General features: G+C 37.8%; 1 protein-coding gene across 3 annotated transcripts in view; it reads right to left on the bottom strand.

Moving 5' to 3' along the window:
* The window catches only part of LOC111157831 (transmembrane protein 117), a 470551-nt gene that overhangs the window by 2366 nt on the left and 442654 nt on the right, over nucleotides 1-25531 (bottom strand). For all 3 annotated transcript variants that reach the window (XM_022519503.1, XM_022519505.1, XM_022519504.1), the window contains one exon: nucleotides 10866-10995. In XM_022519503.1, coding sequence (XP_022375211.1) covers nucleotides 10866-10995 — 130 coding nt within the window. The remainder of the gene's footprint in view (nucleotides 1-10865; nucleotides 10996-25531) is intronic.

Genomic DNA, 25531 nt, shown 5'->3' with positions numbered 1-25531 from the left:
AGCTGACAAACTGCTTTAGAAGACAGGATTTGGAGAGGTTGTTAAACTACTACAATTTCTTTGTAGTATTTAAAATTTTCATACAAGTAAGACATTGTTTAGAGACATATTATCTAATGATAATGAATTTAAAAATAAATTTACATCTGCAAATGAAAAGACTATGGGGAAACTTTCAAGGGATACTAGATTCCATCATAATTTTTATTATAAACACAATTTATTGCAAACTTTACAGTATCAAGTGTATCATAACATAGTAGTACTCACCTCACAGGTTTGCTATAGCAAATTAGGTGATACATATAAAGGGTTCTAAAAGCTTAGTTATAAATGTTATATATATATACATACATAAATGTATATATATACACATATATATACATACATAAATGTATATATATACATATATATACATACATAAATGTATATATATATACATATATACATACATAAATGTATATATATATATATACATATATATATATAAAACATCAAATTAATTTTATTTTGTATTTGAAGATAAAATATCAAATGAGAGAGAGAGAATCTTGGGCAAACTTATTAAACCAAGAATGGTAAAAATGAATTTTGCAATATGTATTCTAACAATGTATAGCTATATAAAAATATAACTTTGTGAAGAGTTTAGGAAAGTGTTTTATCATCATTTTTACATATTTACATTGCTACTATATACAAAACTGAAGAGTTTTAATCCTGGCTCCAAAATTTACTAGCTTTGTGATCTTGGGCTAGTTGTTTAAATTTCCTAAACCTCAGTTTATTTATATGCAGAAAATATTATACTTATTAAAGCTACTAGTGTTAGTATTTCATAAGATCATTAGATGCTAAACAGAGTGCCTGGTACATAAAAGAAACCCAGTAATTGTTACTATTATTAACATCAAAGCCTTGCCTAAGCCATGATAATGCATTTGCTTGGGAAGGTACAATTCTTCTCCATCCGGAGAATTTATGTAAACTCACTGACTGGAAATTATAACTCTGCCTGTCCTGAAATTTCAACCCTACAATTGTTACAGTCTTTGTAGTGGAAACTCTTGCTGGAATGATTTATTTCACATATCCCTCTAGAAGGTAAGTTGAAACACTGGGAATGTTGTTTCTATATATGATAAACTATAACATCTGGCACTGTTAAGTTCTAACCACTCCTGCTCTCCTGGAGTCATATCCAAAACTACAACAGATTCTTACTAAGCATCAACCATAAAAGAAGTAAAGAATGCTCAAGCCAGAGAAATTCAGTCAAACATAAAGGAGAACATCATTATTGAACATTTATTGTGCTTGTACTAGTCTCTGTTGTGGGATGCCTTAGTAGCTGCTGAGCACAGACCATTCTGCCTTCCAGGGAAGAACTCACAGTCTTGTTGGGGAAACAGAACAGCGGCATCAACGGATAAATAATAAAAAGAGGCCACATTGGAGAGGTGCCAGGTGAGTGATATAAACTATAAACACCAAAGATGTTGGGGAAACGGAATAAAAACTGAGGGCCGTCGAAGTATCTGCAGAAAGAATTTTGGAGGGAGTAGCAATTCATGTGGTCCCTGAAAGAAAAGAAGGATAGAGAACAGTCTGGAAAATGGTGCATTTCTTTCAGACATAGCATAAAATAGCATGTGGGAAAAGATGAGGTGATATGAAAGGGGTGAAAGGAGAGAGAGAAAATAATGGAGAATATTGTAGGAAGAGAAAGCTGGAGAGGAACGAGAGACAAGTGAATTGAAAAAGTTCTGAGATTCTCATCCAGTATTAAGGAGGTAAGAGTTGGTAGCTTCCATGATGGAAAGCAACCTGAGAGAGGGGCTTCATTCAGGTGCTTCCCTGTTGCAGGAGATTCATACTTATCATCTTGCTATAAACTGCATGTGCTGTGAAGCCAGACTGTCCTTGAATCTGTATGACCGACCATTGCCTTCCTGACTCACAAAGGTCCCTCAGAGAAACCCGTACTCTCTAGGTCACTTTTATTAACTCATGAATAGGGCGGTCCCTCATAAAGTGGTCCCTGTATCTAGGGTAACAGGGTATCAGAAACCGTGATAAGCAGCATCACAGAATCAGGGAGAAGAAAGGAATGCTCAGTGAGCTTGGAGTAAGGTGCTGTTCTGGTGGGAACAGATGCTTAGAGAATGTTAACAGACAAGGAGAAAAAGAAAATCAGAGTATAAAAACTGCAGTGAATGTACACTGAATAAATTAAAAAGAAACCCTGAGGATAGGAGAACCTCTTCCTCAAACTTTATATATTATTTTCCTCCCACAAGTTGAATGGTGCTGAGTGAGTTTGACCACTACATGTTAACACTAAAGAGTCACTTTATGTTATTCTCACATGACCTGGAGTCTGGATATTTAGATGAGATGGAAGAAGAGCAAATTTAAAAAGTGTTGCTCGACATCAGTTATTGGGTATCTTCTCCCTTCTCTGACACATCTTTACCGATCTGGGAGAGGGAGAATCACAGTCACAAAAAACTGCAGACTAGAAATCAGCAGATGAATCTCATCCTGACACTCAAGTTAAATAATACAACTTTGAGTTACCTGTTCAACCTCTCCAGATCTCAATAGTTTTATTTTCAAATTGAGGAAACTGAACCAGATGACTTCTCATTCTATGATTCTGTCCTCTTCCCCCAAATCCTTATACCCCTATTAGCTATGTGAATTCAATTTTTTATGCAGTGAAATAGAGAATAATATCAACATAACTACCTCAAAGGATGATTGTGAGGATAAAATGAGAAGTTATATTCGAATAAGTTCTCTAAAATATATTAAGTTTGCCAAAAAAAGTATTATTTCTATAATTTATTTCTTCTGTGTCTTCAGTTAATATAGGATCTTGGTGATAGAGGGAGAGAAGAACATGTAAGGGTTTGGTTTTTTTTTTAATTGTTGTGTTAGTCACCATACGTTTAACAAAGATATATCCTAAAAGTGATCAAATGTCTCACTTTGGATAAAATAGCAGGAATCACTGAGCACTGACATCGCTGGGTAGATATAACTGAACCAGTTATCTAAGAGGACACAGCATGTAGTTACATGCAAACATGCTTTGTGAATCAGGACATTTAACACATTGAAAATTCTTAGCAGGGGTGCTTGGGTGGCTCAGTGAGTTGAGCCTCTGCTTTCAGCTCGGGTCGTGGCCTCAGGGTCCTGGGATTGAGCCTCGCATTGGGCTCTCTGCTCGGCTGGGAGCCTGCTTCCCCCTCTCTCTCTGCCTGCCTCTCTGCCTACTTGTGATCTCTCTCTGTCAAATAAATAGATAAAATCTTAAAAAAAAAAAAAAAAAGAAAATTCTTAGCAATTGGTAATTTGTCTACAACTTGCAGGAGAATGGTCCTGAGAATAGGTCATTTATTATATACATAGATTTTGAAGCTAAAGGACAGGTAATAGTGTCTCCAATAGTGTCCCCTCCACAGACAAGGCCATGTCGGGGTGGAAAGTGCAGAGGGGAGAGAACAGAGTGAGGCAGGTTCCTACTGACATCCTATTTCTTTTCTTCTGTGGATGTAGCACTGTCTACACCCCTCCCACCCCCTGTCAAAGCGAGTCAGCTGAAACCTGAAGCTGGTAAAATGTGGAAGAAATGGCTCTTCTTACTTTTTGATTGTTTCTAGCTTTCTAGCCCACATGACATAAACTGCTGGCCCGTTTATGCATTTGCACAGAGGAATGATGTTCCTCTTTAGCTAATATCCTTCCTTCTATTTTCCCACACCGTGTTCTGTTAATTTTGTAATGCTTTCTCCTCTTTAAAAAATTACTTTTGCCCTATGCGATGTGGCAAACCGGAAAGCGAAATCATGGGAGACAACTCAGTGTCACTGTTCTCGTTTATCAAGTGAGGGGTTTGAGCTATTGATCTTTCAGGTTTCTCCCCAGCCCTAAAAATCTCTTTGGTGAATCCAGTGAGATAAATATCACCTAAAGCTTAACGTTTTATGGTGGGCCAGGAAATCTCACCATTAGGGCAAAAAAGATGGAATACACAATTTTCATGCAGAGAAAGCTTTCCTTTAAGAATTGTATATTCTGAGAAACACTGTTTTCCATAAAAAATAATTTTGAGTCCCTGAAACAACCCACATGGAACGGATATCAGACACAAAAAGGAAAAGAACAGAAATGCTCTCTTGCCATTTCCCAAGTGTGTTGTTGTGAATGTACAATCAACCATAACAAGAGGTTTAGTATTTCAGCATTAATCACAGGAGAGATTTTGCATTTCCTCCTGTTGTTTCAACTACATAGCATAATGTAAATCAGCAAGAAGGGAGGGTAAGAATCCATACATTATTTCTATTAATCTCCCTGTTGAAATAGCTCACTGTCTCCTTTAATGAGAAATCACTGCATGGTGTTGGTGGGATTACCTCTCTCTTGTATTTTGTGCCTTTAATGAATCCTATTGATTGTCAAAAATGATATTATAATGGTAATTTTATGTTTTTACATTGTGGGAGATTACAGATCCTGGGCTAGTTGGTTTTAAAAGGATTCTTCTTTAAATATCACTATCACTTAGCATAGGAAATGACAACAATTTGGGGGAAAATATAATTTTTTCAACTAAGGATAAAAGAGTATAAAGTACTGATAGTTCCGTCATATAAGAAGCCTCTCATTATTCAGATTTGCAATTATAATTTTTTTTTTAACCCAGTAGGGTTGCCAGTTAGCATTGAGATTGAATTGTGCTGTGAGCACCTTCCTACCGAATTAGTGCCACCGCTTGGCCAGACTCTGGCCCATGTTGCAGATACATGAAATAGTCATGCTCCACAAAGCCTTTTAATATCCATTATGGGACAGCAAGCAAACATGGCCTTGAAAAAGGTAAATGTTAGATAATTAAAGAAATAACAGTTTGCTGTAACAGGCTTTTTGGCCATATTCAATGTCTTTTCATTCCAGACATGAGCAGTGAAAACAGGGCTCACCAAGTTAGCATCTCTTCAAGTAACCCCTAGGTAATTTAGGGATATCTGGAAACCACATTAGTGCTTGGGTCATAAGGAGAACATTTAGTAAATTGAAGATACTTACTAAAAAAATTATGAATTAATAGGAGCTATTTGAGTTAGTAAAGCTTCATCTTAAGACTTAAAAGCAAATGAATATAGCTCCTCTAAGTGCCTCTCTTGTCATTGTCATTTCCTAAGTGGGACATAATCCAACATGATGAGTAGGGGTAGAAACTTGCGATGATACAAGGAGAGGGGAAAGCCATGGGATTATACTGAATTAGGTGACTACTGGACTCTGACTTTCTTGAGAGTAGGAATTGTATCTTGTTTATTTCTGTATTCCCCAGATCCTAGCTTAGACACGTATTAATGCAGAAAATGTCCATTAACCAATAGGCAAACGCTGAGATAATGTGTCCAGACAAATAACAAGAAGTTATAGTCTTCCAAATCAAATATATGTGTCACAATGACCTGGTGAATTTTAGGATACTGCTAAAATCAGATATAATCTGGAAAATTGGGAAAAGAAAATGTTCATATCTTAAAGATTGTAATTCATTATATATTTCAAGTCTCTCTTCTAGCTGTAAAGACTATTCCTGAAGAGTGTGAGTTTTATAACAAAAATACTCATATATGCACAAATGAAGACAGGACACCTCAGTTTGTACATGACAAACCAGCTCAGGGACAGAAAGGGCTGACAACCTTCAGGCAAAGCATCCATGGCCTTGAAGAAGATGAGTTCTGGACAAATCAAATATGGGGAATTGCTGCTTTATGTAGAAATAAACATAGTTAACTCTTAGAGCTGTATAAATGTGTTGAAAATAGAAACTGCTTCAGGAAAGGTTTAGAAAAATTCACAACTGAGAGAAAAGCAAAAGGTCTTTGTGTACTTTGGATAAATTCATGATCTTTGGAGACTGTCACAGTGAGCAGGATGCATCATATTTCCCTGTTTAACAAGCCCCTTGTTAATTTTGTCGGACAGAATATTCTGGATGAACCACTGGTCTGCCCTCCCCAGCACTTCCCACGATCCAACTGGCACAGGAGAGCTCTTTAAAAAACAATCTCTGGGAACTCATTTGCCAGAAATCATACACCTATGGAAATAAAATGGAGGGTTCATTATTTTCCACACTCTTGCCATTGTAAAGCACCTGTGCCCTCACACCACTCAGGAAACTGAAATAGAACACAGACGCAATGGAGGTTTGTTTACTTCTACATTTTCCATTTTTGCCGAAAGGGTTCCCGTGGGCATCATCGTGCCAACAGTGTGAGTTCTCTCCTCACAGATGCACAGGCCTTCCTTCTGGCCTTTCCCCCAACCCCCTCCTAATTTACTCAGATGATGGCCACCAATGGGACACTTCCTTTGTCTGGCTGGGATGACAGATGGCAGAGCTTCCACCGGGATTGGCATTAATAGGACTCAGAGGAGCTTCCGAGAGTGAATTGAGAGGCCATTCCTCTCTCGCCTCCAGAGACTTAGTACATCACATTTTGAATCCATCTTTGCACTCACCTCATAGGTAAAAGGGAAGAGGCCAGAGGAGATAATTACATGGTTACATTTAGCATTTATGTTTAAGAGAAGAACAATGAGCTTGGGCTAAAAGCACTGATGTGACCTAATCATTAACAATTTATCCCCTTTGTTACTGAAGTCAAAATTTCCAGAAAAAAATATTTTAACACACCCTTGGATAGAGATGATTTATTTTTATAAGCTGCAGCCCAGCTTATAAAATGAAAGCTCATACACACTGCAGCAAACCATCTGTCAAGGGGGATCCAGATGAGCTAAACAGATGCAACAATTCAAGTCATTTCTGAAATGCATAAATAAAACTAGCATGGAATCAGGATTAGAGAATACGCAAATCCTAAATATTTTTAAAATGTCAATGGGAACTCATCAGTGTCAGATAACCCTCTACATACAGAGCTCTTCATTGGAAGAGAGATTTTTTTTTTTTTCCTTTCTTAGCCTTCTTCTTGACTCAGTAGATAATAGTAGAGAATTCAGAATAGTGGATAAATAATAAAAGAGCCCCCTCTTAGGCTACCTAATATTTTTGAATTAAATAGGAAAACAAACTCTGGAAGGACTCTGAGAGCAAAAGCTTCAGGTAAAAGTAGTGAGAGTTTACCGAGTGCTTACCAAATGGCAGTGTTTTAAGTGCCTTGTACATATTAAATTTCACAACCCCATGGTCAAGTACCTTACAGTTCCCATTTAAAAGATGAGAGAACTGAGCCTCTAAGAGATTAAGAAGCTTGACAAGGGCCATACCAACAGTCAGTGTTGGAGCTAGAGTCCAGGCACCATTTTCCATTTTCTCAGCATGCACTGAACGTTATTTCCAGAACACAGAGGAATGATAGTTGAGGCCATGGTGGAGCCATTTTGAATCGAGGAAGCCCTACCAGTCTTTGCACAGACTCTTCTAGTACAGAACAAACACAGGCAGAGAATGCGACAGTTGGAGCTGTCTGGGGATCCACAGGATCTCTTCCTACCCCTGACTCTGGCTTCCTCTGTGGTCACCCAGATCCTTCCCGACATACTCTGCTTTGGAACCTCTTTTCTTGGCCCCAGCTCTGACTTTCCATCTCCTAGCAGGACTCTATCTTGTGCCCTTCCCACTAACACCTCATTTCTATTTGAATTTTCATTCTGTCCTGTGGCTTCTGATTTTTGAGTTGCATATGAACATAAAAGCTGGGATGAGAGGAATTTTGACTGTAGAAAGTATTTCTTATCAGCAGTGTTTCTCAAAGAGTGGTCCTCTGGCAGCATGCAGAGGCATCAACTGACAATGCTTAAGAGAAGGCTGGATCCCAGCCTCCAGGCTGCACCTCCTATCTCAGGCATCCAGCTCTGGAGATGAGGCTAATGGATCTTTTTAACAAACTCTCCAGGTGATTCTCCTACACACTAAAATTTGAGAACCACTGATAAATAGAAAGAGTTTCATGCTTAATAACCCAGTGATAATACTATATTTACTCATCAAGAAAAGCATTGAGTTTCCCTACAAAAAGCAGCAGAACTTGGAGGAGCTGATCAAGTTAGCTTGTTCAGAGTTTGTAGGTGACTTGGAAATTTGCAGGCTACTGACAACTGAGCATATTACAGTGCAACATGTACCATGTTTTTAGAAATTTTATCTAGGTTTCCTCAGAAACAATTATCTTACAAAGTCAGATAAAGAGGCCATTCACAGGAGACTAGCTGCTACTTGAGGGTGTCCTCAGCCACATATTCAGGGATTAACAGAATAAAGAGAGTAACAGAACAAAATGAGAGGGGAACAGTCCAGACTTTCTTCAGCCTCCAAACCTGCCACCATTTTCCTAGAATTTTTTAACACGGATCTGGGGAGGCACACGATCATCCTACCACAAAATGGGGTTTAAATTGTTTATGGTGGAACACTTCACCCCATAGCCCACCTGTACTCTATTGGCTTCCCCTGTGGCTCTCCAGCACCAAGGAGCAGTTTCCAATAACCATCACCTGGGAGCGCTCTTCCAAAGTCCCATTCCCGGCCTCTGCCCAGACTTCTTGAGTTGGAGCTATTAGGAATCGGGCCCAACAATATGTAATCTATAGATACGTATCTTGAATGATATAATTATCATTTGGCAAACACTGCATCAAAACCTTAACTACAATATATTTCCACCTTCTCACACACTTTATTAATGTGCAGTCTCCATTACAAGAACTTAGCCAGTCTTCTTTTAAGTTTCTAGAAAACAACACTTGTAAGAATAAAGGTTTTAGCTCAACTGCATAGGAGGCTTTATCTCAAAGCGAATTACACTGAAGCTTCAAGGACTCCTGTAAGCATGTCCTTCTTCCAAGCACTTAAAATAATTTTTAGTCATAATTTTGCTTTTATATTCTCAGAGCATTCCAAATTGGGTAAGCTCTGGGCACCACAGAACCTGAACCTGTCCCTGTCCATAAATGATAGCATATATGACTAAGCCCTGCCAAATAGCCCCAAATTAAATATTTTTAATAGTTTGGGTTTTTTTTTCTTACCAATGCGTTCCTCTGAATATTCAGCCCCCTTTTAACCTGATACTGTGCACTGCAGCGGTATATTTTTGACGAGGGTTACGATATTCATTCAGAGACAATATTAGTGCCGTGATGGCCTGGGACAAGAGCTGATAGCAGGAACAGATGGTCCAGGCAAAAGCCCACCCAAAGGGATATGATGATGCCATGTGTGTGAGAGCTGTTTGAGAAGTCCGAGAGAGTAGCATGCTTCAGAGATTAAGTGGGGACTCTGAAACCACACTATGTGACCTGAACTCAAATTGATTGATTTACCCAGTGAATTTAATAGATGGGTCTATTCATTTTGAATAGGAAAAGAAACCTGCTGCATCTTCCCTATTCATGAGCTCATTCTCCAATTTAGGAAGGTCGCTTCATGCTCAAAGCGAAAACCAGCCTTCAAGTTGGGAAGCAAAGGTTTTTTGCAGGACTCAGATGTTCACGTTTTCTGTGCTTGGGTTATTTTTACTCAGCAGCACAGACGGTAGGGTAAGCACAGATTTCTTCAGCAGTTTTTATTATAGCAGGTGTGGGATCCTAAGCCATTGTCCTTAAAACACACACACACACACACACACACACACACACATACACACACAAACACACACGCATACATTCACTTCGTGCATTTGAACGTGCTTGGGAACTAACACCATCCTTTATGTGATCGTTTGGCTGTCTGCTTCTGGTTAGGGGAAAAAAAGGTATAAAACATAACTTTAGGAAGACCCTTTTCAGGTGAGAATGACTGAGATGTCATGAAGGAATATTATGATAAATCATATCAGAGCCATTTCAAAAAGAGGGCATCTCTGCGAATGAAAGATACTCACCAGTGTGAGGATCTGCAAGAGACCTGAGAGAAACATGAGCTCTGCCACAAAAGGAGGCTTTGATCAAATGAGAAGTGGCCTAATCCCTAAAGGCATAGGGTCTGATTGGTGCTCTAGGGTACCACTCTTCCAATCTCAGCAGGAATTGAGGAACACAGTGTAAAGGGTGTTAATGGTGAAAAAACATACTAAGCTGTATGTTGTGAGAAAGCAAGCAATCTAATGAAGAAAACCAAGGTAGACAGGTGTCTGGAGCATGGCAGAGTAGCTAACTATCTATGCCGAAACCATGGCCTCCTGCAAGAACAGCAGATGCAAGTACAGTAGATGTCAACCGAAGTGGCTGTCCAGCTGGGGACCATATTTCCTCCTTGACTCTAAGATGGGCTATCTGATGAATTACTGCCAATGATATGCGACTGGAGGGCACATGTCTTTTTCCCATGTCAAGGCGATTAAGAAAAAGATAAGCCTTCTTCATCCTCTTCTCCATTCTCAACATTCCCATTTGCCTGCTGGATGTTGAAAAGCCCCTAGCAGCCTAAGTCCCAGAACGATAGTTTGGAAACCCCAACTAATCCAGGACCACCTTGCACTATTAAGTGAGAAATAAAACTACATGTATGCATGCCTCTAAAATTTTTTTTTTTTTTAATAACAGCTAGTATTACTCTAAGTAGGAGACAGTCAAATCGTGTTTAAAGTTACAGTATAGGGGCGCCTGGGTGGCTCAGTGTGTTAAAGCCTCTGCCTTCGGCTAGGTCACGATCTCAGGGTCCTGGGATCGAGCCCCACATTGGGCTCTCTGCTCAGCAGGGAGCCTGATTCCCTCTCTCTCTCTCTCTGCCTGCCTCTCTGTCTTCTTATGATCTCTTGTCTGTCAAATAAATAAAATCTTTAAAAAAAAAAAAAGTTACAGCATACCTGTTATGTGAATACGATATTCTTCCTTGAAGATCTTTTGGAAGAAAGGAATCTTGAACTGCATGTGGGGAGTGTGTAATCCAGGAAGATTTACATCAACATCTCCCATAAAATGTGGGAATTCCCAGTCCTGTCAAAGAAAATCAACATAAAAACATATTTGTGATTTGTTTCGTTCCTAAGCAGCAAAATACCAAAAATTGACTTTTTATAAGCACTTATTTTAAGATCATTTAAATGCAGCAAGCTGTTAGATGTATCTGTTTCATTCTGTGATGGTTATTTTATGTACATTAGGTAGTTGTGTGCATTCAAAATCAAAATTAAGTCATAACTTACATCCTCAGATTTCTCTTTAATGTGGTAGTAAGAAACCAATATAGAATTGATTTGCATCTATACGTGCTTATCTCTTTCATTTTGGAGAACTGATCTTAAATGTTTATAAGAAGGAAGTAATCCATATTTTATAATATGTGGTAATTTTGTTATATTTTGTCTCACTACCTTTAAAAAATATGAACCCCATAATATTATGTTTTGTGTAAGAAGACAAAGTAAAGAGGATCTAATTCACTTAACCAAGTTTCTCAAGTCACATCCAAGGGACTTTTATTAATCATCTCTGCTAGTAACTACATGGAGTGGAAAAATGCCAAAGACTCCTATTCTGTTCTCTTGCAATTTAGCATCAATTTGAACCAAAATGATGGAGGGCCTGACATGCTAGCATGAGAGATGAACAATGAATTAATTCCCAAATTGTCTTAGTTATTTTCTTGTTATAAGGCAAGATCAGGAGGGATGACCCTCCTTCTCATAAGGAAGGGAAACAGTTGCAAATGAGGATATTTTTAGGTGTCTCATCTGCTCTTCGCTTTTGGGTACAGCACCAAAGTTCACAGCTAACATGTGAAGAAAAAAAAAAGACTAAATATGAAAAAACATTTGAGGTGGATCCACAGGCATTAATACATGTATTTCCGCTTTTAATAACTAAATAATCACTAAATTATCAGTCCTATATTTAGTGAACTTCTTTTAAAAATATTATTGAAAAAGTGATGAAATATGAATTTCAGATTTCAATACATTATTTCAATTTAAAAAGTTTCTCCAAGACTTCTGTATATTCAGCTGATACAGATGTGCCAATGATAAAGTGCCTGAACGTCATAGGAGTGTCCATGTCCATTCCACTCCCCTAATTTATTATTTACTTTTTTTTTTGAGAGAGAGATTGAAAGCAGGTTGGGGGGTGGTGGGGGCAGAGGGAGAAGGAGAGAATCTCAAGCAGGCCCCTTGCCCAGCAAGAAGCCCAACACGGGACTCGATCTTATGACCCCGAGATCATGGCCTGAGTGGAAAACAAGAGTCAGAGACATAATCCATTGAGCCACCTTGGCACCTCACCACTACCCTATCTGCTGAGAATTCTGGCCAAGGGGGAATAGGTTTCAGAGGAAAGGAACCTATGAAAGTGATGGTAACCAGGTAAGTTTTCAATGTCTATTAATTTCATGATCTATGGATCACTCCAAACTGCTAATAAGAAATTCTTAAAGACACAAAAAGAAAAATGAAATGATACCACATCATCTTTTTCTATTGCAGATAACTAGTTGGTCTCACCTCTCCTTGCTTTTCAGACCTCAGCAGTAAATAGACACGTAATTTGGAAAATTCAGAAAACTCAAAACACAAGCTGGATAATTTAGAACATTTTGATCTAAACTATTAGTAGGAAATAGATTGGCAGTAATACTTGTGAATTATTGCATTTTTAAAAAACGCATTTTCCTTGGGGCGCCTGGGTGGCTCAGTGGGTTAAAGCCTCTGCCTTTGGCTCAGCTCATGATCTCAGGGTCCTGGGATCGAGTCTCACATCAGGCTCTCTGCTCAGTGGGGAGCCTGCTTCCTCCTCTCTCTCTGCCTGCTTCTCTGCCTACTTGTGATCTCTATCAAATAAATAAATAAAATCTTTAAAAAAATGCATTTTCCTTTATTTTTCATCAATACCTTGTTCTTCTTATGTTACTTAAAATACTCTTGGTAAGAGAATTGGAATTGAATTTGGTCTTTTTTTTTTAAGATTTTATTTATTTATTTGACAGACGGAGATCATAAGTAGGCAGAGAGACAGAGAGAGATGAGGAGAAGCAGGCTCCCTGCTGAGCAGAGAGCCCGATGCGGGACTCGATCCCGGGCCCCTGGGATCATGATCTGAGCCGAAGGCAGAGGCTTAACCCACTGAGCCACCCTGGCACCCTGAATTTGGTCTTTTGTTAAAATATAACTGACATCTCCCATGAAAAATTATGCTTGACACATAAAAGGACTGATGACCAGAGAGTCTTTCACTTGCCCTAGATAACACAAAGCATTACCAACAGAGTAATTCTCTTTTTTATTTCTTGGTTTATGAAAGAGAATACTTCTTGGTAGTAATTGGGCAAGTATACTTAGTGTACCTTCTTTTTGGAAATACGTTCTTGGACTATTCTCATTTAGCTTTTTATTCCATGAAATGAAAGTTTTCTACTGCGTATGAAATTGGTTTTAGTTTGAAAGTGATCTCTAGAGATTTCTTGTAGAATGAGATCAAAACTTGATTCACGAAAAAATAGTTCCTCAATGATTTCCCACCTGTAGTCGGAGAAAGAAAGATGAATTAAGGAAATAGAGTGCAGGCAAATGAGAAGAGAAAGTCTTGCTCCTTATCTGGATAATGGTGTTACTTTTTTTTCTTCTTTTTTTTTCCCTGGTAAAGAGGTCATCAGTATAGGGAGTTTGGGGGAATGTGTGATAGAAGTAGCTGGTGTCTAGTAAGAAAAGTTTTTGGAAAGAGGATTAATTAAAAAAAAGACATTACATTCTCTTAGAGTTATCTGTTCTACATTATTTTTGTATAATCATCATATTTTGCTTTTCCTTAGTCTTGGACTCCCTGCCCCCCTCCTTCTCTCTCTGTTACTCCAGTGTTAGTACTTCAATTCCTACTCTGCATACTTCTCCAGACTCATTATTGGGTTAGTGTAAACTCTGACCACACTTGGCTTAGATTGGAATGCTAATAATAATTGCTTCCATTTGCAGGAAGTGTGAAGCTTGTCTTCATGGATAGGGATATCTGAGGCTGATGATAGCCCAGGTATTTACTTAAAGGAGGTAAAAGGGGAGGGGGATGGAGTTCTGAATCTCCCTAGGTGTCAGCCTCTTCATCTAAAAATTGGGGTTAAATACAGTAACTTCACAGGCTCCTTGGGAAGATGAGATAATGCTTGGACAGCAGTGAGCAGGGGCTGGAGACAGAGGAAAGAGACAGGGAAATGGCCAACAACCATGGTTGGTTTCCCCACATGATCCCAAGGTCAAGTTTATCCTGAGAGTGAAGCAGAGGAAGCAGATGGGTCTGTTTTCAGAATCACATGTAAAGCTGGTTCTAGGTCCTGGTGAAAAGCTTGGATACAAATGTCATGAGAATCATGGCTTTCTTTCCTGCTGCATAAATGTAAAATATGTATTTTGAACACAAGATCAAAATGTTAAGAGAATGACAAGGCAAGATGTGTTTAGCTACTAAGACCACAGTAGATATAAGTTAATGCTGTGCCTATTATGAAATGTGCATTTATTTTGTTCTTCAAGAAATGTTATCAACATTTAGTAATTCAAAGTGGCCTTCTTTCTGTTATTAAATCTAACAATCACTATAGAAGTCTGTCACGTTTGTGGTTCAGTGAGGTGAGAATTATTTTGGCATATCAGGTCATATACATGCTACTCCAGTTCTCCTCAGTTCATGGTGATGAACAGACTTCCAACTTTGTATATTGCTTCATATAAGAAATAGTTAATTTACATTCAGATGGGCATATTTCCCGTATCAGTGTAAATGAGCAGTGCCATGGCATAAATCTAAGCTTATTTCTTATATACTATGGCTTACTCTGCCTATAGCAATAAAAATCGCATTTGGACATGTAATTTGGACTAAGGCGTCCAAATCTGATTCTGTCCAAATGCAGCCCTATCATTCATGGACCACATTTGGACAGAATTTTAAGGCAGCATTCAGTATATAGGCAAAATGGTCTCGGGATATGCTGGATTCACCATTCCCTCATGTTTTCTCATTGAGACGCATGCCTTGGGGCCAAGAAAAAGAAGTTGGTACTATGCAGAGGAACTCAAGCTTGAAACCAACAATGTTTTGAATTCCCCAACTAGCATTCAATTTTCCAAATCAAATGAAGAGACTTCATTTCTATTTAGAAAAGCGTTAGAGGATAAAAATGTAATAACACTGATTGCTCTACCCCACAAAACTAAAGCCACAGTATCAGGACAAAAGTTATATTTGGGGGGCGGCAAATATTGGCCACCTGTTTTTTTAGGAAATTAAGAGATAGATTAGGTTAGATTTTACTGAAGAGTATTGATAACCATTTAGAATAGAACTGACTATAGATTTTTAAATGTTAATAAAAAGTAGCAACATTTTTCAATGGAATAAGTTATATATCTCCTCTTTAGACACATTAGATGATTTAGCTTAAAATGCTTTCAAAAGCAAACTTTACAGATATGCTCTGTTTTCTGTTTGTTAATCTCTATTTCTTCTATTTCAAAAACAGATTTAGTCCCATGAATATCAGAACATCAGTTGACCAAAATTTCCCCAGCTTGTAAATGTCCTTAGCTTTTCTATGTTAGCAAGCGTCCTAGCACTAGGATTTTAGGTAACAGTGAGCCATGGTGGCCTGAAGAATTGTACTCATCTCTGGGCGATATTATGGTTTCTTATTAAGAATCTCAATTGTCTGATTTCTTTCATCAATTCTATCATTCTTCTAATTGGCAAAATTGCTGTGGTATCACTTGGTTGAGTGGCTGAGTAAATCCTTGAAAACATTGACATATAGTAAATTTTGCTTATTTGTTTTTTCCATGCCTGCCTCTCCCATTGGAACATAAGCTCTAGGGAGCTTACAGAAGTTTTCCCTTCTTTGTTCACTGGTCTATTCCCCAGACCTGAAATAGTACTTAGCATCTAGTAAGAACTCAAAAATTTGTTGAATTGATGAATGTAACTCTCTGAAAGTTAAACATGTACAAGAGTCCCTTTTTGGCTTCATGTAAATGGTAATACAGAATGGATTTAGGTAAACAGAGGCAACACAACAAGTACCTGTTTTTGTGAATAATATTACACATCAATCTGAGACTTATTATTATGAACAAAACATTGGTTGTTTTTTTTTTTCCCCTATAAACTAGGTATACTGCAGTCATATGGAGGGTAACCCAAAGATTAAACCATTTGCCAAAGATCCCAGAAGACAGGAGACAGTGGATAATTACAGAAAGAAAGTTGTCAAATGTACATATTATGAGATGAGTTAATGTTTGGGGAATTACCAAAAACGCTTGTTGGGATGATCCAAGATACTCTTTTAAGTTATCGTATTTATATTTAGTAAATTAAAGAAACTCATGAGACACATCCAATCTAGTCCAAGAACAAAAAGAACAGAATATAAACCAACATGTGATTAAACAAAGCAGGGTAGAGGGTCATTTCCCATAGTGGGTGATGAACAAAAGTGAAATACCAGAAGGCTACTCAGATGCCCTTTGACAAATACCTTTTTCTTATATGTTTTTCCTTCATTTTCTCTTAATAGTTACTATTTTTCCCCTCAAGGGCAAATGAATTCTGTAACATTTTGAAGTTTTCTTTCAGGAGGCTATTTTAAAAATTTATATGCTATTTAAAAATTTTTAAAAATTTAAAATCTTTAAGGAAAAATATTGGCTTTCTGGTTGAAGTAAGCTTTTGTCAACAAGCAGTAGATGGAGATGGCAGATCTCATTCATCACTAGAACAAATCCCAAGTCAGACTGTAGACCCTTACTTAAAATGTTTAAAGAACTTGACTCTTTCATGTGTTTTTGTATATTCAGAGATACCAATTAACTCTCAAAGTGCTGCCCAAACAATCTAATTTATCCTAAGGGCCTATTTTGTAATGTTATTTCATGTATTTTCTTCATCAATGATCTTCCTTACTTCCAAAGGCCAATAAGAATTTTCCAGGCTAATTTTAAAGCCAACACACATCAGTGAGATAGAAATGGTGGTTTAATGCAGGTAGAAAAGGCAAATAAGTCAATCCCAGAGTAGATCTGAAAAGTAAGTATAGTTTTTGTTACTTTTAAAGGACCCCACTATGAGGTTCTGGCAAAACAGCAGTTAGTTTTCTAAAACAAGCTTTATTAAATCTATACCCTTTGAAAGCCTTTAAGCACCAAGATGGAAGAGTGTCTGATGAAATGCATGGGGCCTCATTAACAGAGGTCCGGCTTTGGCAGACTGATGTGATGAAGGACAAAATAAAAATCAGTCTTGTAAGTGTTTACAGCTACTAGAAATGCATCATGTGGCATCTAGATATAATGGGAAATCAATATCCCTCACTAGGGCAATACAGTTCACCAGTACACAAGAGAGAGTACTTGACTTCTTAGAGACTCCTCTGTGGGGGATGGAAAGAACCAAACCCCTGCCTATGACAAGTTGCTGATAACCAAAGTTAGCGCAAGGTCTAAAGAAGCACATTGTTATAACTCGGTAATAAGTCCTTTTGGATGAAATCTTACATCAGTTACCAAACAATGTGACTGGCTTTGCACTTCTTAAGAACAATGATTATTAACTACATAATAGATTGGCGTATTTTTTACTTAAAGGAGAGCTCCTAATAACTCCTTTTCTCCTTGTAAGGGAAGAGGGAAATCTAGTGGAAGGAAGTTCTTAGACAACACCCTTTTGTGTTATTTTTCAGATACTGGCTGCAGTTCAATAGCACATAGCCCTTTGCTTACTCTGTGCTTTATTGTATTTGCACATTGGGTACAAAATGTCACTACTCCAATATCTGTTCTGACTCTGTGCAAGCTGCCAGCAATGGTCACATGCAGTTGTCTGAATGACTAATTCTTTCTATGGGCTATAGAGAAAAATTAATTGCATGCTGTCAAAGGAATAGATATTACTGTCCTTGGTAAAATTTTTATTTATTATTGAGGTCATTTTTCTCTGTGCAAAAAAAAACAGTAATAGTGGAGATCAGTGGGTAAATATAATTCAATATAAAAATGTTCACTTCACAAATAGAGAGTGTGAAGTTGATCTAAATATCAGGTGGGTAGTTAAGGTAAATTACTTGTAGGATTTCTTGCAATGGGTTCATTTCTATGATTATTATTCTTTTTTTGTCAGGAATGTCTAACAGAGCATACATTCTAGTTGGGAGACCTGTCAATCAGCAAGTCACCTTATAATGTGATATCAAATAGTTAATCAGTACTCTGAAGGAAATCCAGCAGGGTTGGGGGATGAAGAATGGTGAGTTGGGGGTGGGTGTTAGTTTAGTTAGTCAAAAGGAAACTTCTTCAAGGAAGACTTTTGTCTTTTGATTTTTGTTTTTGTTTTAATTATTTTAGTTAACATATAATCCAATATTGGCCTCAGAAGTAGAATTCAGTGACTCGTCACTTATATACAACACCCAATACTCACCACAACAAGTGCCCTCTTTAATACACATCACCCATTTAGCCCATTCCCCACTAGCCTCCCTCCATCAAGCGACTCAGTTTGTTCTCTGTTGAGGGTGACATTTGTATGGAGTACTGATTGGTATGAAAGAAGAAGTCCTGCAAAGTTCTGAAGGAGAAGCTGATCAGCTAGAACCAGCAGCAAATGCAAAGACCCTAAGGAGGAAATGAGATGGGTGTGCTCAAGAAACAGCAAGCTTAGGGTGGTTGGTAGGCATTTGAGTGATGTGGAATGTGGTGGGCTGGCTATCGGTTGAATAAAGACCAGTTAGGAGACCAGAGCAATAGTTTAGCTGTGAGTTGATGGTGGGTAAATGAGGGTGATCCAGTATTCAGATCAACAGGTATTTTAAAGGTATTACCAACTACACATGAATTTACCAGTTGTGAGAACAACCAGTAGCATTCACTGGGTGAGGAAAGATCAAGGAACCAATACACCTGTAGAAGATAGGGAAGTGGGTAAGAAATCCAGAGATTTATTCAGGACATGCTACTATTAGACATCCAAATGGAGGTATTGTGTAGGTAGTTGGGAGCTTATGGGAGAGGCAAAAACTGGAGATATAGATGTGGGACTCAGCAGTGCACTGACCTAAAGCCACAGAACTGAATAAAATCACCTGGAAAGAGAGTATACGAAGCCAGGAGAAGAGGATACTTGCCAGGGACTTATCATTGAGGCACTCCACCATTCAGAAGTTGGAAGAGGAGAGGCCAGTAAAGAAAACTGAAAAGGAATGGCATACATGACACGAAAAACAAGAGAAAGTGGCCTCCTAGAATCCTAGAAGCCAGGTGGAAAGCGTTTCAAGAAGGAAGTAGTAATTAATTCTGTTGAATGAACCTAAAATATCAAGTGGGAAGACTGAAAAGTAACTACAGTACTTGGCAATATGAGGGTTGTTGATCATGACAGGACCTCTGAGCTCCAGAGGAAGATGATATTGTGGACAAAAGCCTGACTGGAGTCTGTTCAAAAGCAAATAGGGGGTGAGAAGTAAAGGCAATAATACAGAACTCTTATAAGGAGTTGTTAGTGAGAACAGGAAAAAAAAAATCAGTAACTGCTAAGAAACTATGATTATGCTAATCTCAAATAAATTTTTTTTGGTGTAACATAAATTGGATTTTGGTAGAATAAGGGAATCTGAGACCTAAGATGCCTTTTTTTATGTTTAAAGACGAATGTTTAAATCTGGTGTCCACCAATATGGGTATTCTGGTTGTTTGTAAGCTGATGTCTACTCTGACTGGTCAGTACCTCTGCTGCGCCAGTTGATAAATATTATGACCATCACTGTTGGTAAAGTTGAAATAGATGTTTTCTTGAAGAACAGAACAAAACAAAGCGACACTGGGCCAAGTTCATTGTGTCTAGAATGCAGCAGGGTTTTAGAGACAAGAAGTTGGATCCTTGCTGCTCTGTACCCAGTGTGGTTTTCTCCCATTTTTACCTTTCAGTAAAGACTTCGGATTTTGGAGCAATCACAGAGTCTCTGCCTCTGACCCCCTGGACCACCCAGTGATAAAAGGAACAGAAAGAAAAACCTTTAGAGCAATGGATTTGAACTGTTGGACTTTTCAGGCCTTTCTTCAATGAGTTTTAGGTCAAGAATGTTCATCCTCTGAGTTCTAGAGACAAATGATCAACCTTCAAGTAAGAGGGCAAAGACTGGGAAAACAAGGTATGTAGGGGCAGGGTAGAGGGATGGAAAGAATGTTGTTGGAGAATTATACCCTCTGTGAATTGAACAAGTTTTTGGAAACTATTGTTAGTCCAAAGGTCAATGCCCAAGAAAAACCTAAAATACCTTGTTTTTCTTGTTAACTATCTATGGGGTAGGTATTCTCCCCCTTGGGGTCCTTTTGGAGAACAAGTTTATATGCTAGGGTAAAGAAGACTTACATGCATGTTAGTACTAGCCTGCCTTTTTATTGACATAATCCATCCAGAGAACGCAGGGGTGGTGAAAGTGGACTTGGCCTGTAGATTTCACATAGCACTTACAGAGAGAATGGTAAGTCTACATTTCTTGCAGAAGTTCTCACTAGCCCATTCAAGTCTCCCATAGAATGGCATCACACTATTATTCAGCTAATTCAGCAGTTATTCAATGCCCACTATATGCAAAGCATCTATTCTCAAAATATATCAAATAGCAGTAATAAAGTAATACGCTAACCTTTCCCTTTTACAGTTATAGGCAATGAGAGACAGAGAGGTTGCAAGACTCCACCCATGTTACCCAATGGATTAATGGTAAAGAGAGACAGATATAATTTAATCAGTAACCTGTGAACTATCTTTCATTACATCCCCCTAATTGAGAACTCTTAATTTAGGAGAAAGAAAACACCTGTTGATCAACTCAATTTTTATCTTCTGTTCAGACTACACAAACCAACATTGGTCATGAGCTTACGTTATGTCAAGTATCTGATCCACTCTGAACCACCTACAAATATATATGGTAGGTGGGCTTTTTCTCATTTTACATGGAAGTAAACTGAGGATCAGAAAGCAGTCAAGTAGCTTGTCCAATATTGCATGGTTGACACCAAAATGATTTGTACCTAGGTCAGTCTGACCCCAAAGACATTTTTATACAGTATATCAAACTTTTCCATTTTTTCCCCATCAGGCTCTAATGTCACAATTATCTTCCCATCTAAAAGCCAGCTGTCATGCTAATATGTGTTCCTGTTTCATGCTTTTAATGGTATGTTGCTGCTTATCTTGAAATAATATTTTCCCAGAATTATTTTGCTACCTAACTTCCATGGTAAAGTAAAGGCATGGTGGTGGGTTTATGTTTACCCTGCAAGTCATTGACAAAGCCTACAAAGTGTGCTGAGATGTGCATTTAACTCTAGATGGTTTATGACCATTTTAGAATTTTTATTGCCAATGCATAGATTTGGCTCTAAACTTAGAATATTTCTAGTAATGAATACTATCTCCCCAACCTCTCTGCACTTCAGTTTTCTCACCTGAGGCAATTATTCACAGCTATTTTTCAGTGCTTAGGCACTCTGATGGCAGACTCCTATATCACTGCATGGGAAAACAGGATGGATTAGGGAATGATTTAGTGCCCACTAGTGATGGCTATCAAACTTTGCAACTTCCTAAAAAGACAACTTTTATGTTTCTTTGGAACTTGTATGAAGGTAAGATTTGTGCTCCTCACATATTGTGGCTGCGCATATCATTAAATGATAAACTTTTATACTATGTAGGTGATGAGGCAGAGCTGAAACACAGGAATGAGAACTATAAGGATAATGTATGTATTTTTGCATAGCAATCTCACAAACTCTTTTATAACAAGTTTTCCTTGTTCTGTGTGTCAATGAACTGTTTCAAGTTATTGTGTTACTGGGAACCCCTTACTTCATGGACTAATTCTTCTTGTTCACAATTATGATCAGTAGAAGATGACACAATTTCCATAAATATAACATTATTAGTGATTTTATTCAAAGCCCTTTTTCATATTTGATCTTAAATAGAATGCCAGTGTAATCAATATTAGCAAGTACATTGTAACATTATGAGGTTGGAGCTTCATATCTCTGTGTAATACGTCAGATTTCTAATGAAATGTGTCATATTTAGAAATGTTCCAAGCAATATCCTCAAGCATATATGGAAACAAAGTAACAGTGGACTTTGGGAAGGTGTTAAAAATTATCAGAAAATGATTATATGCTACCTCAGGGTAATATCTCATAAAATTTTTATTCATAAAAATTGGTAAGCCTATGGTTCTGAAAATTGACTTTTAATGCACAGAAAAGCTATCTGAAAGCAATCATAGAAACTAAACATAAAAACATAAGATTTTGCCTTCAAGCATTGGATTATACTTGGTGAGTCATAGGTAAATGTGAAATTATTACATTTGCCAGTTGCCAAAGGCTTTCCTTTATGGATATGTGCAACATATATACATAAATCAATTAATATGTTATTTTTCTTATATAAACCCAAGTACACTTGATTCATTACCTCTCACTAGAGAAGAAGTTGGCAAATAAACATCATTATGAACCATTCAGGTGATAGACTCTGTTCAGAAATTAATTTTCTGAATAAAGTTTCCAAATTGTTTTATAAAGATGTGATTTGCTGACTAAATTCCATCCCAGTTCTAACTCAGATATCTATACTTTTAATACTGCATTTCTCTTAAATAGTAAATGCACTCTTTAACAGTGATACACAGACTAAAAATTTCTACTAATCACATATCATTTGTCTTTTAATTCAGATACCTGATTGTCTTGGCCAGAAATGGGTACTTCTTTACATCTCTTTCTTGGTGAACAGTACATATGAACAATGTTAAGCTGTTTTCATGAAAAGCACCTGCAAGTAATGCCACTTAACTCAGAATCAGTGAAAGATTTCTTCATTTGTACTTCCCAAGCCTTGATGACATACGATGTGAAAGAATATTATAATTAACAATTTTTAAGAATTTTTCTCTTTCAAGTCAATGGCTTATCATTCAGCATGCCCTCATTGACAAGTATATAGCATGGTCAGTAGGTTACTCATGTGATGATCCAAAATAAAGAGATGTCCTCTAAAGTTATTTCAGTGAAAGGAAATAAATTTCCATTTATTAATATTACTAAATATTCTGCTTGCCACATCTCTCCCCAGGCGCTATGACTGGTGAACAGTTATGACAACAGCCGCCATTCAGTGAGCTAAATGAAATAATCTCTGTACCAAGCATAGCTGTTTACATACATTTCCTTATTTTATTTTTAAAAAATTTATGAGGGACTTTTTATTTTCTCCATTTTGCAATTGTGGAAACTGGGGTGCAGAGAAGGTGCCTGACTTGCCCACTATAATACAGCTAAATACAGTGAAAGAGTAGGAGCCACATGTAGGCTCTGTCCAGCCCCATATACACATATATACCCAGTGTTCTTTCTGCTGCACTCATGAAGGTGATTAGGAATTTACATTGTCCTTGTTCAAAATGACTTTCACTGTCTTGGTTTAGCCACAGTTTCTTGTGTTTCTGTCATCAAGCCCCAAAAGAAACTACTGGACTGCATAGAGATGTTTGCCCACAATTGTTCATTTGTTTCTTCTTCATACCCTCAACTACCCTGATCTCCAGTTAGGATTTTCCACTGAAACTAGATGTTGCTTCTATCTCCAACATTTCTAAGCTAATACCTGTTTTGGCTTCCTGGCTAATAGCTAATTTCTTTGACTTTTTCAAAGAAAACTTATCTTGTCTTTCCTTTTTATGCTATTGTCTTTTATTTGCTAAAAATTTGTAGACTCAACATTTGTTGGTGTCAGTCCCTCTTCTAAGCATTGACGATATCTCAGTGAACCAGTAGATCAGATTCCAGGCTCTGCCTTTGTGGCGTTCACAGCTTGAATGTAGGATAAAAATATAATCAGACTAATGTCAGAAAAATGTTTAGTAGTAAAAAAAATAAACCACGATGACTGGGTGGCAGAAGCTACTTTAGATAGGTTAGCAAAGATCTCTATAAGGATAGAACCTCTTCAGTGAAAGGACCAGGTGCTGTGATACATGCTATGGATGCCACAGGGGTCAAATTAGATCAACAGAGAGTCCCCACCATCAAGTAGCTTTCATCTAGTGGGAACAAAGATAAAAGAATTAATAGGGGCACCTGGGTGGCTCAGTGGGTTAAAGCCTCTGCCTTCAGCTCAGGTCATGATCCCAGGGTCCTGAGATCAAGCCTCACATCAGGCTCTCTGCTCAGCAGGGAGCCTGCTTCCCCTCCTCTCTCTCTCTGCCTGCCTCTCTACTTGTGATCTCTGTCTGTCAAATAAATAAATAAAATCTTTAAAAAAAAAAGAATTAATAAGTTAAATAAGTGGTAATAATTGTTGCAAAAGAAGTAAATTAGGGACTGAGAAAGAATAACAGAGGGGGCACTTGAGGAGGTATCTTGTAGAGGTTAACACCTGAGCTGACAACTGTGGGTGGGAATGATCCAATCACACACCAGAGACTACTGAGTGAAGCAAGTACTCAATTATCTACTTCATGCGAGGTATTCTTCTAGGCCCTAGGAATACAATGGTGAAAAAAACTCAAGTATACTCGGACTTCTTGGAGCTTATAGCTGAGTAGTTAAATTGGACAAGCATCAAATAATGGTGGAAGCAGACCTTGGTACTTCTGGATTAACTTGTATGATCATGCCCACCCGTCAATCACTTAACCAACACAGTGTCACAGTTTTGGTATATGTATCTCTTTCTGGCTTTTTTCCTCAGTGCTAGCACCAAAGAATCTTCTGTTATAGCTCAGTGATAAACTGCTGCATGGTGCTCATCAACTTTTCACATTTACATCTTGATTATATGCTCCTTAAAGGTATACCCAGTCCTTAACACAATGCTGAATACATAGTAGGAAGAAAAAACAAAAACAAAAAACCAAAAAACTCAATTGTTTGATTATTCACCAATATTTACTAAGTGGTTACAATCTGCCAGAAATTGTACAAGGCCCTGAATACTAAATACTTCCTGCTTCCAAGAAACTCACCCTTTAACAGAGGAGGTAAACAGTTAAACAGTACTTAAGGGTAATGTGGAAGGACAGTAACACAGGCATATGGCAGGTTCCCATGGACCTACTGGAGAAGTAGTCCCTCATTCAAACTGTGAGTTTTACAGTGACCACAGGCTGTTGAGAGTATGTAGGTCATCACCATGCTGTAGGAATAGGAGATAGCCATATCCATTGCTTGTCTTTGCTATAATTTGTGGAGTTGTTGGTTTTAAACACAGAACAAATGAACTTTTCCCAGTAACTTTGGTTTATCTAGGTTTAGGTTATCTAAAGATCATCTTTCACAGATCGACTTTTCTTACAGCATTTTGACTTCAGTCCTATTTCCCCAAGATAGGCCCTGCTTACTGAATATGTAGTCAAATAGAAAATGCAACCTAGAGAACTGCCACATTGCTCAATGCATATCATCTGAATACCACTGCTCAACAATAAAAGTGGGAATGGTTT

The sequence above is a fragment of the Enhydra lutris genome, unplaced genomic scaffold (assembly GCF_002288905.1).
Source record: "Enhydra lutris kenyoni isolate GAN:26980312 unplaced genomic scaffold, ASM228890v2 scaffoldscaffold56, whole genome shotgun sequence".
Lineage (NCBI taxonomy): Eukaryota > Metazoa > Chordata > Mammalia > Carnivora > Mustelidae > Enhydra > Enhydra lutris.
The sequence above is the reverse complement of the archived record's forward strand: the minus strand, read 5'-3'. Positions and strand labels throughout refer to the sequence as shown.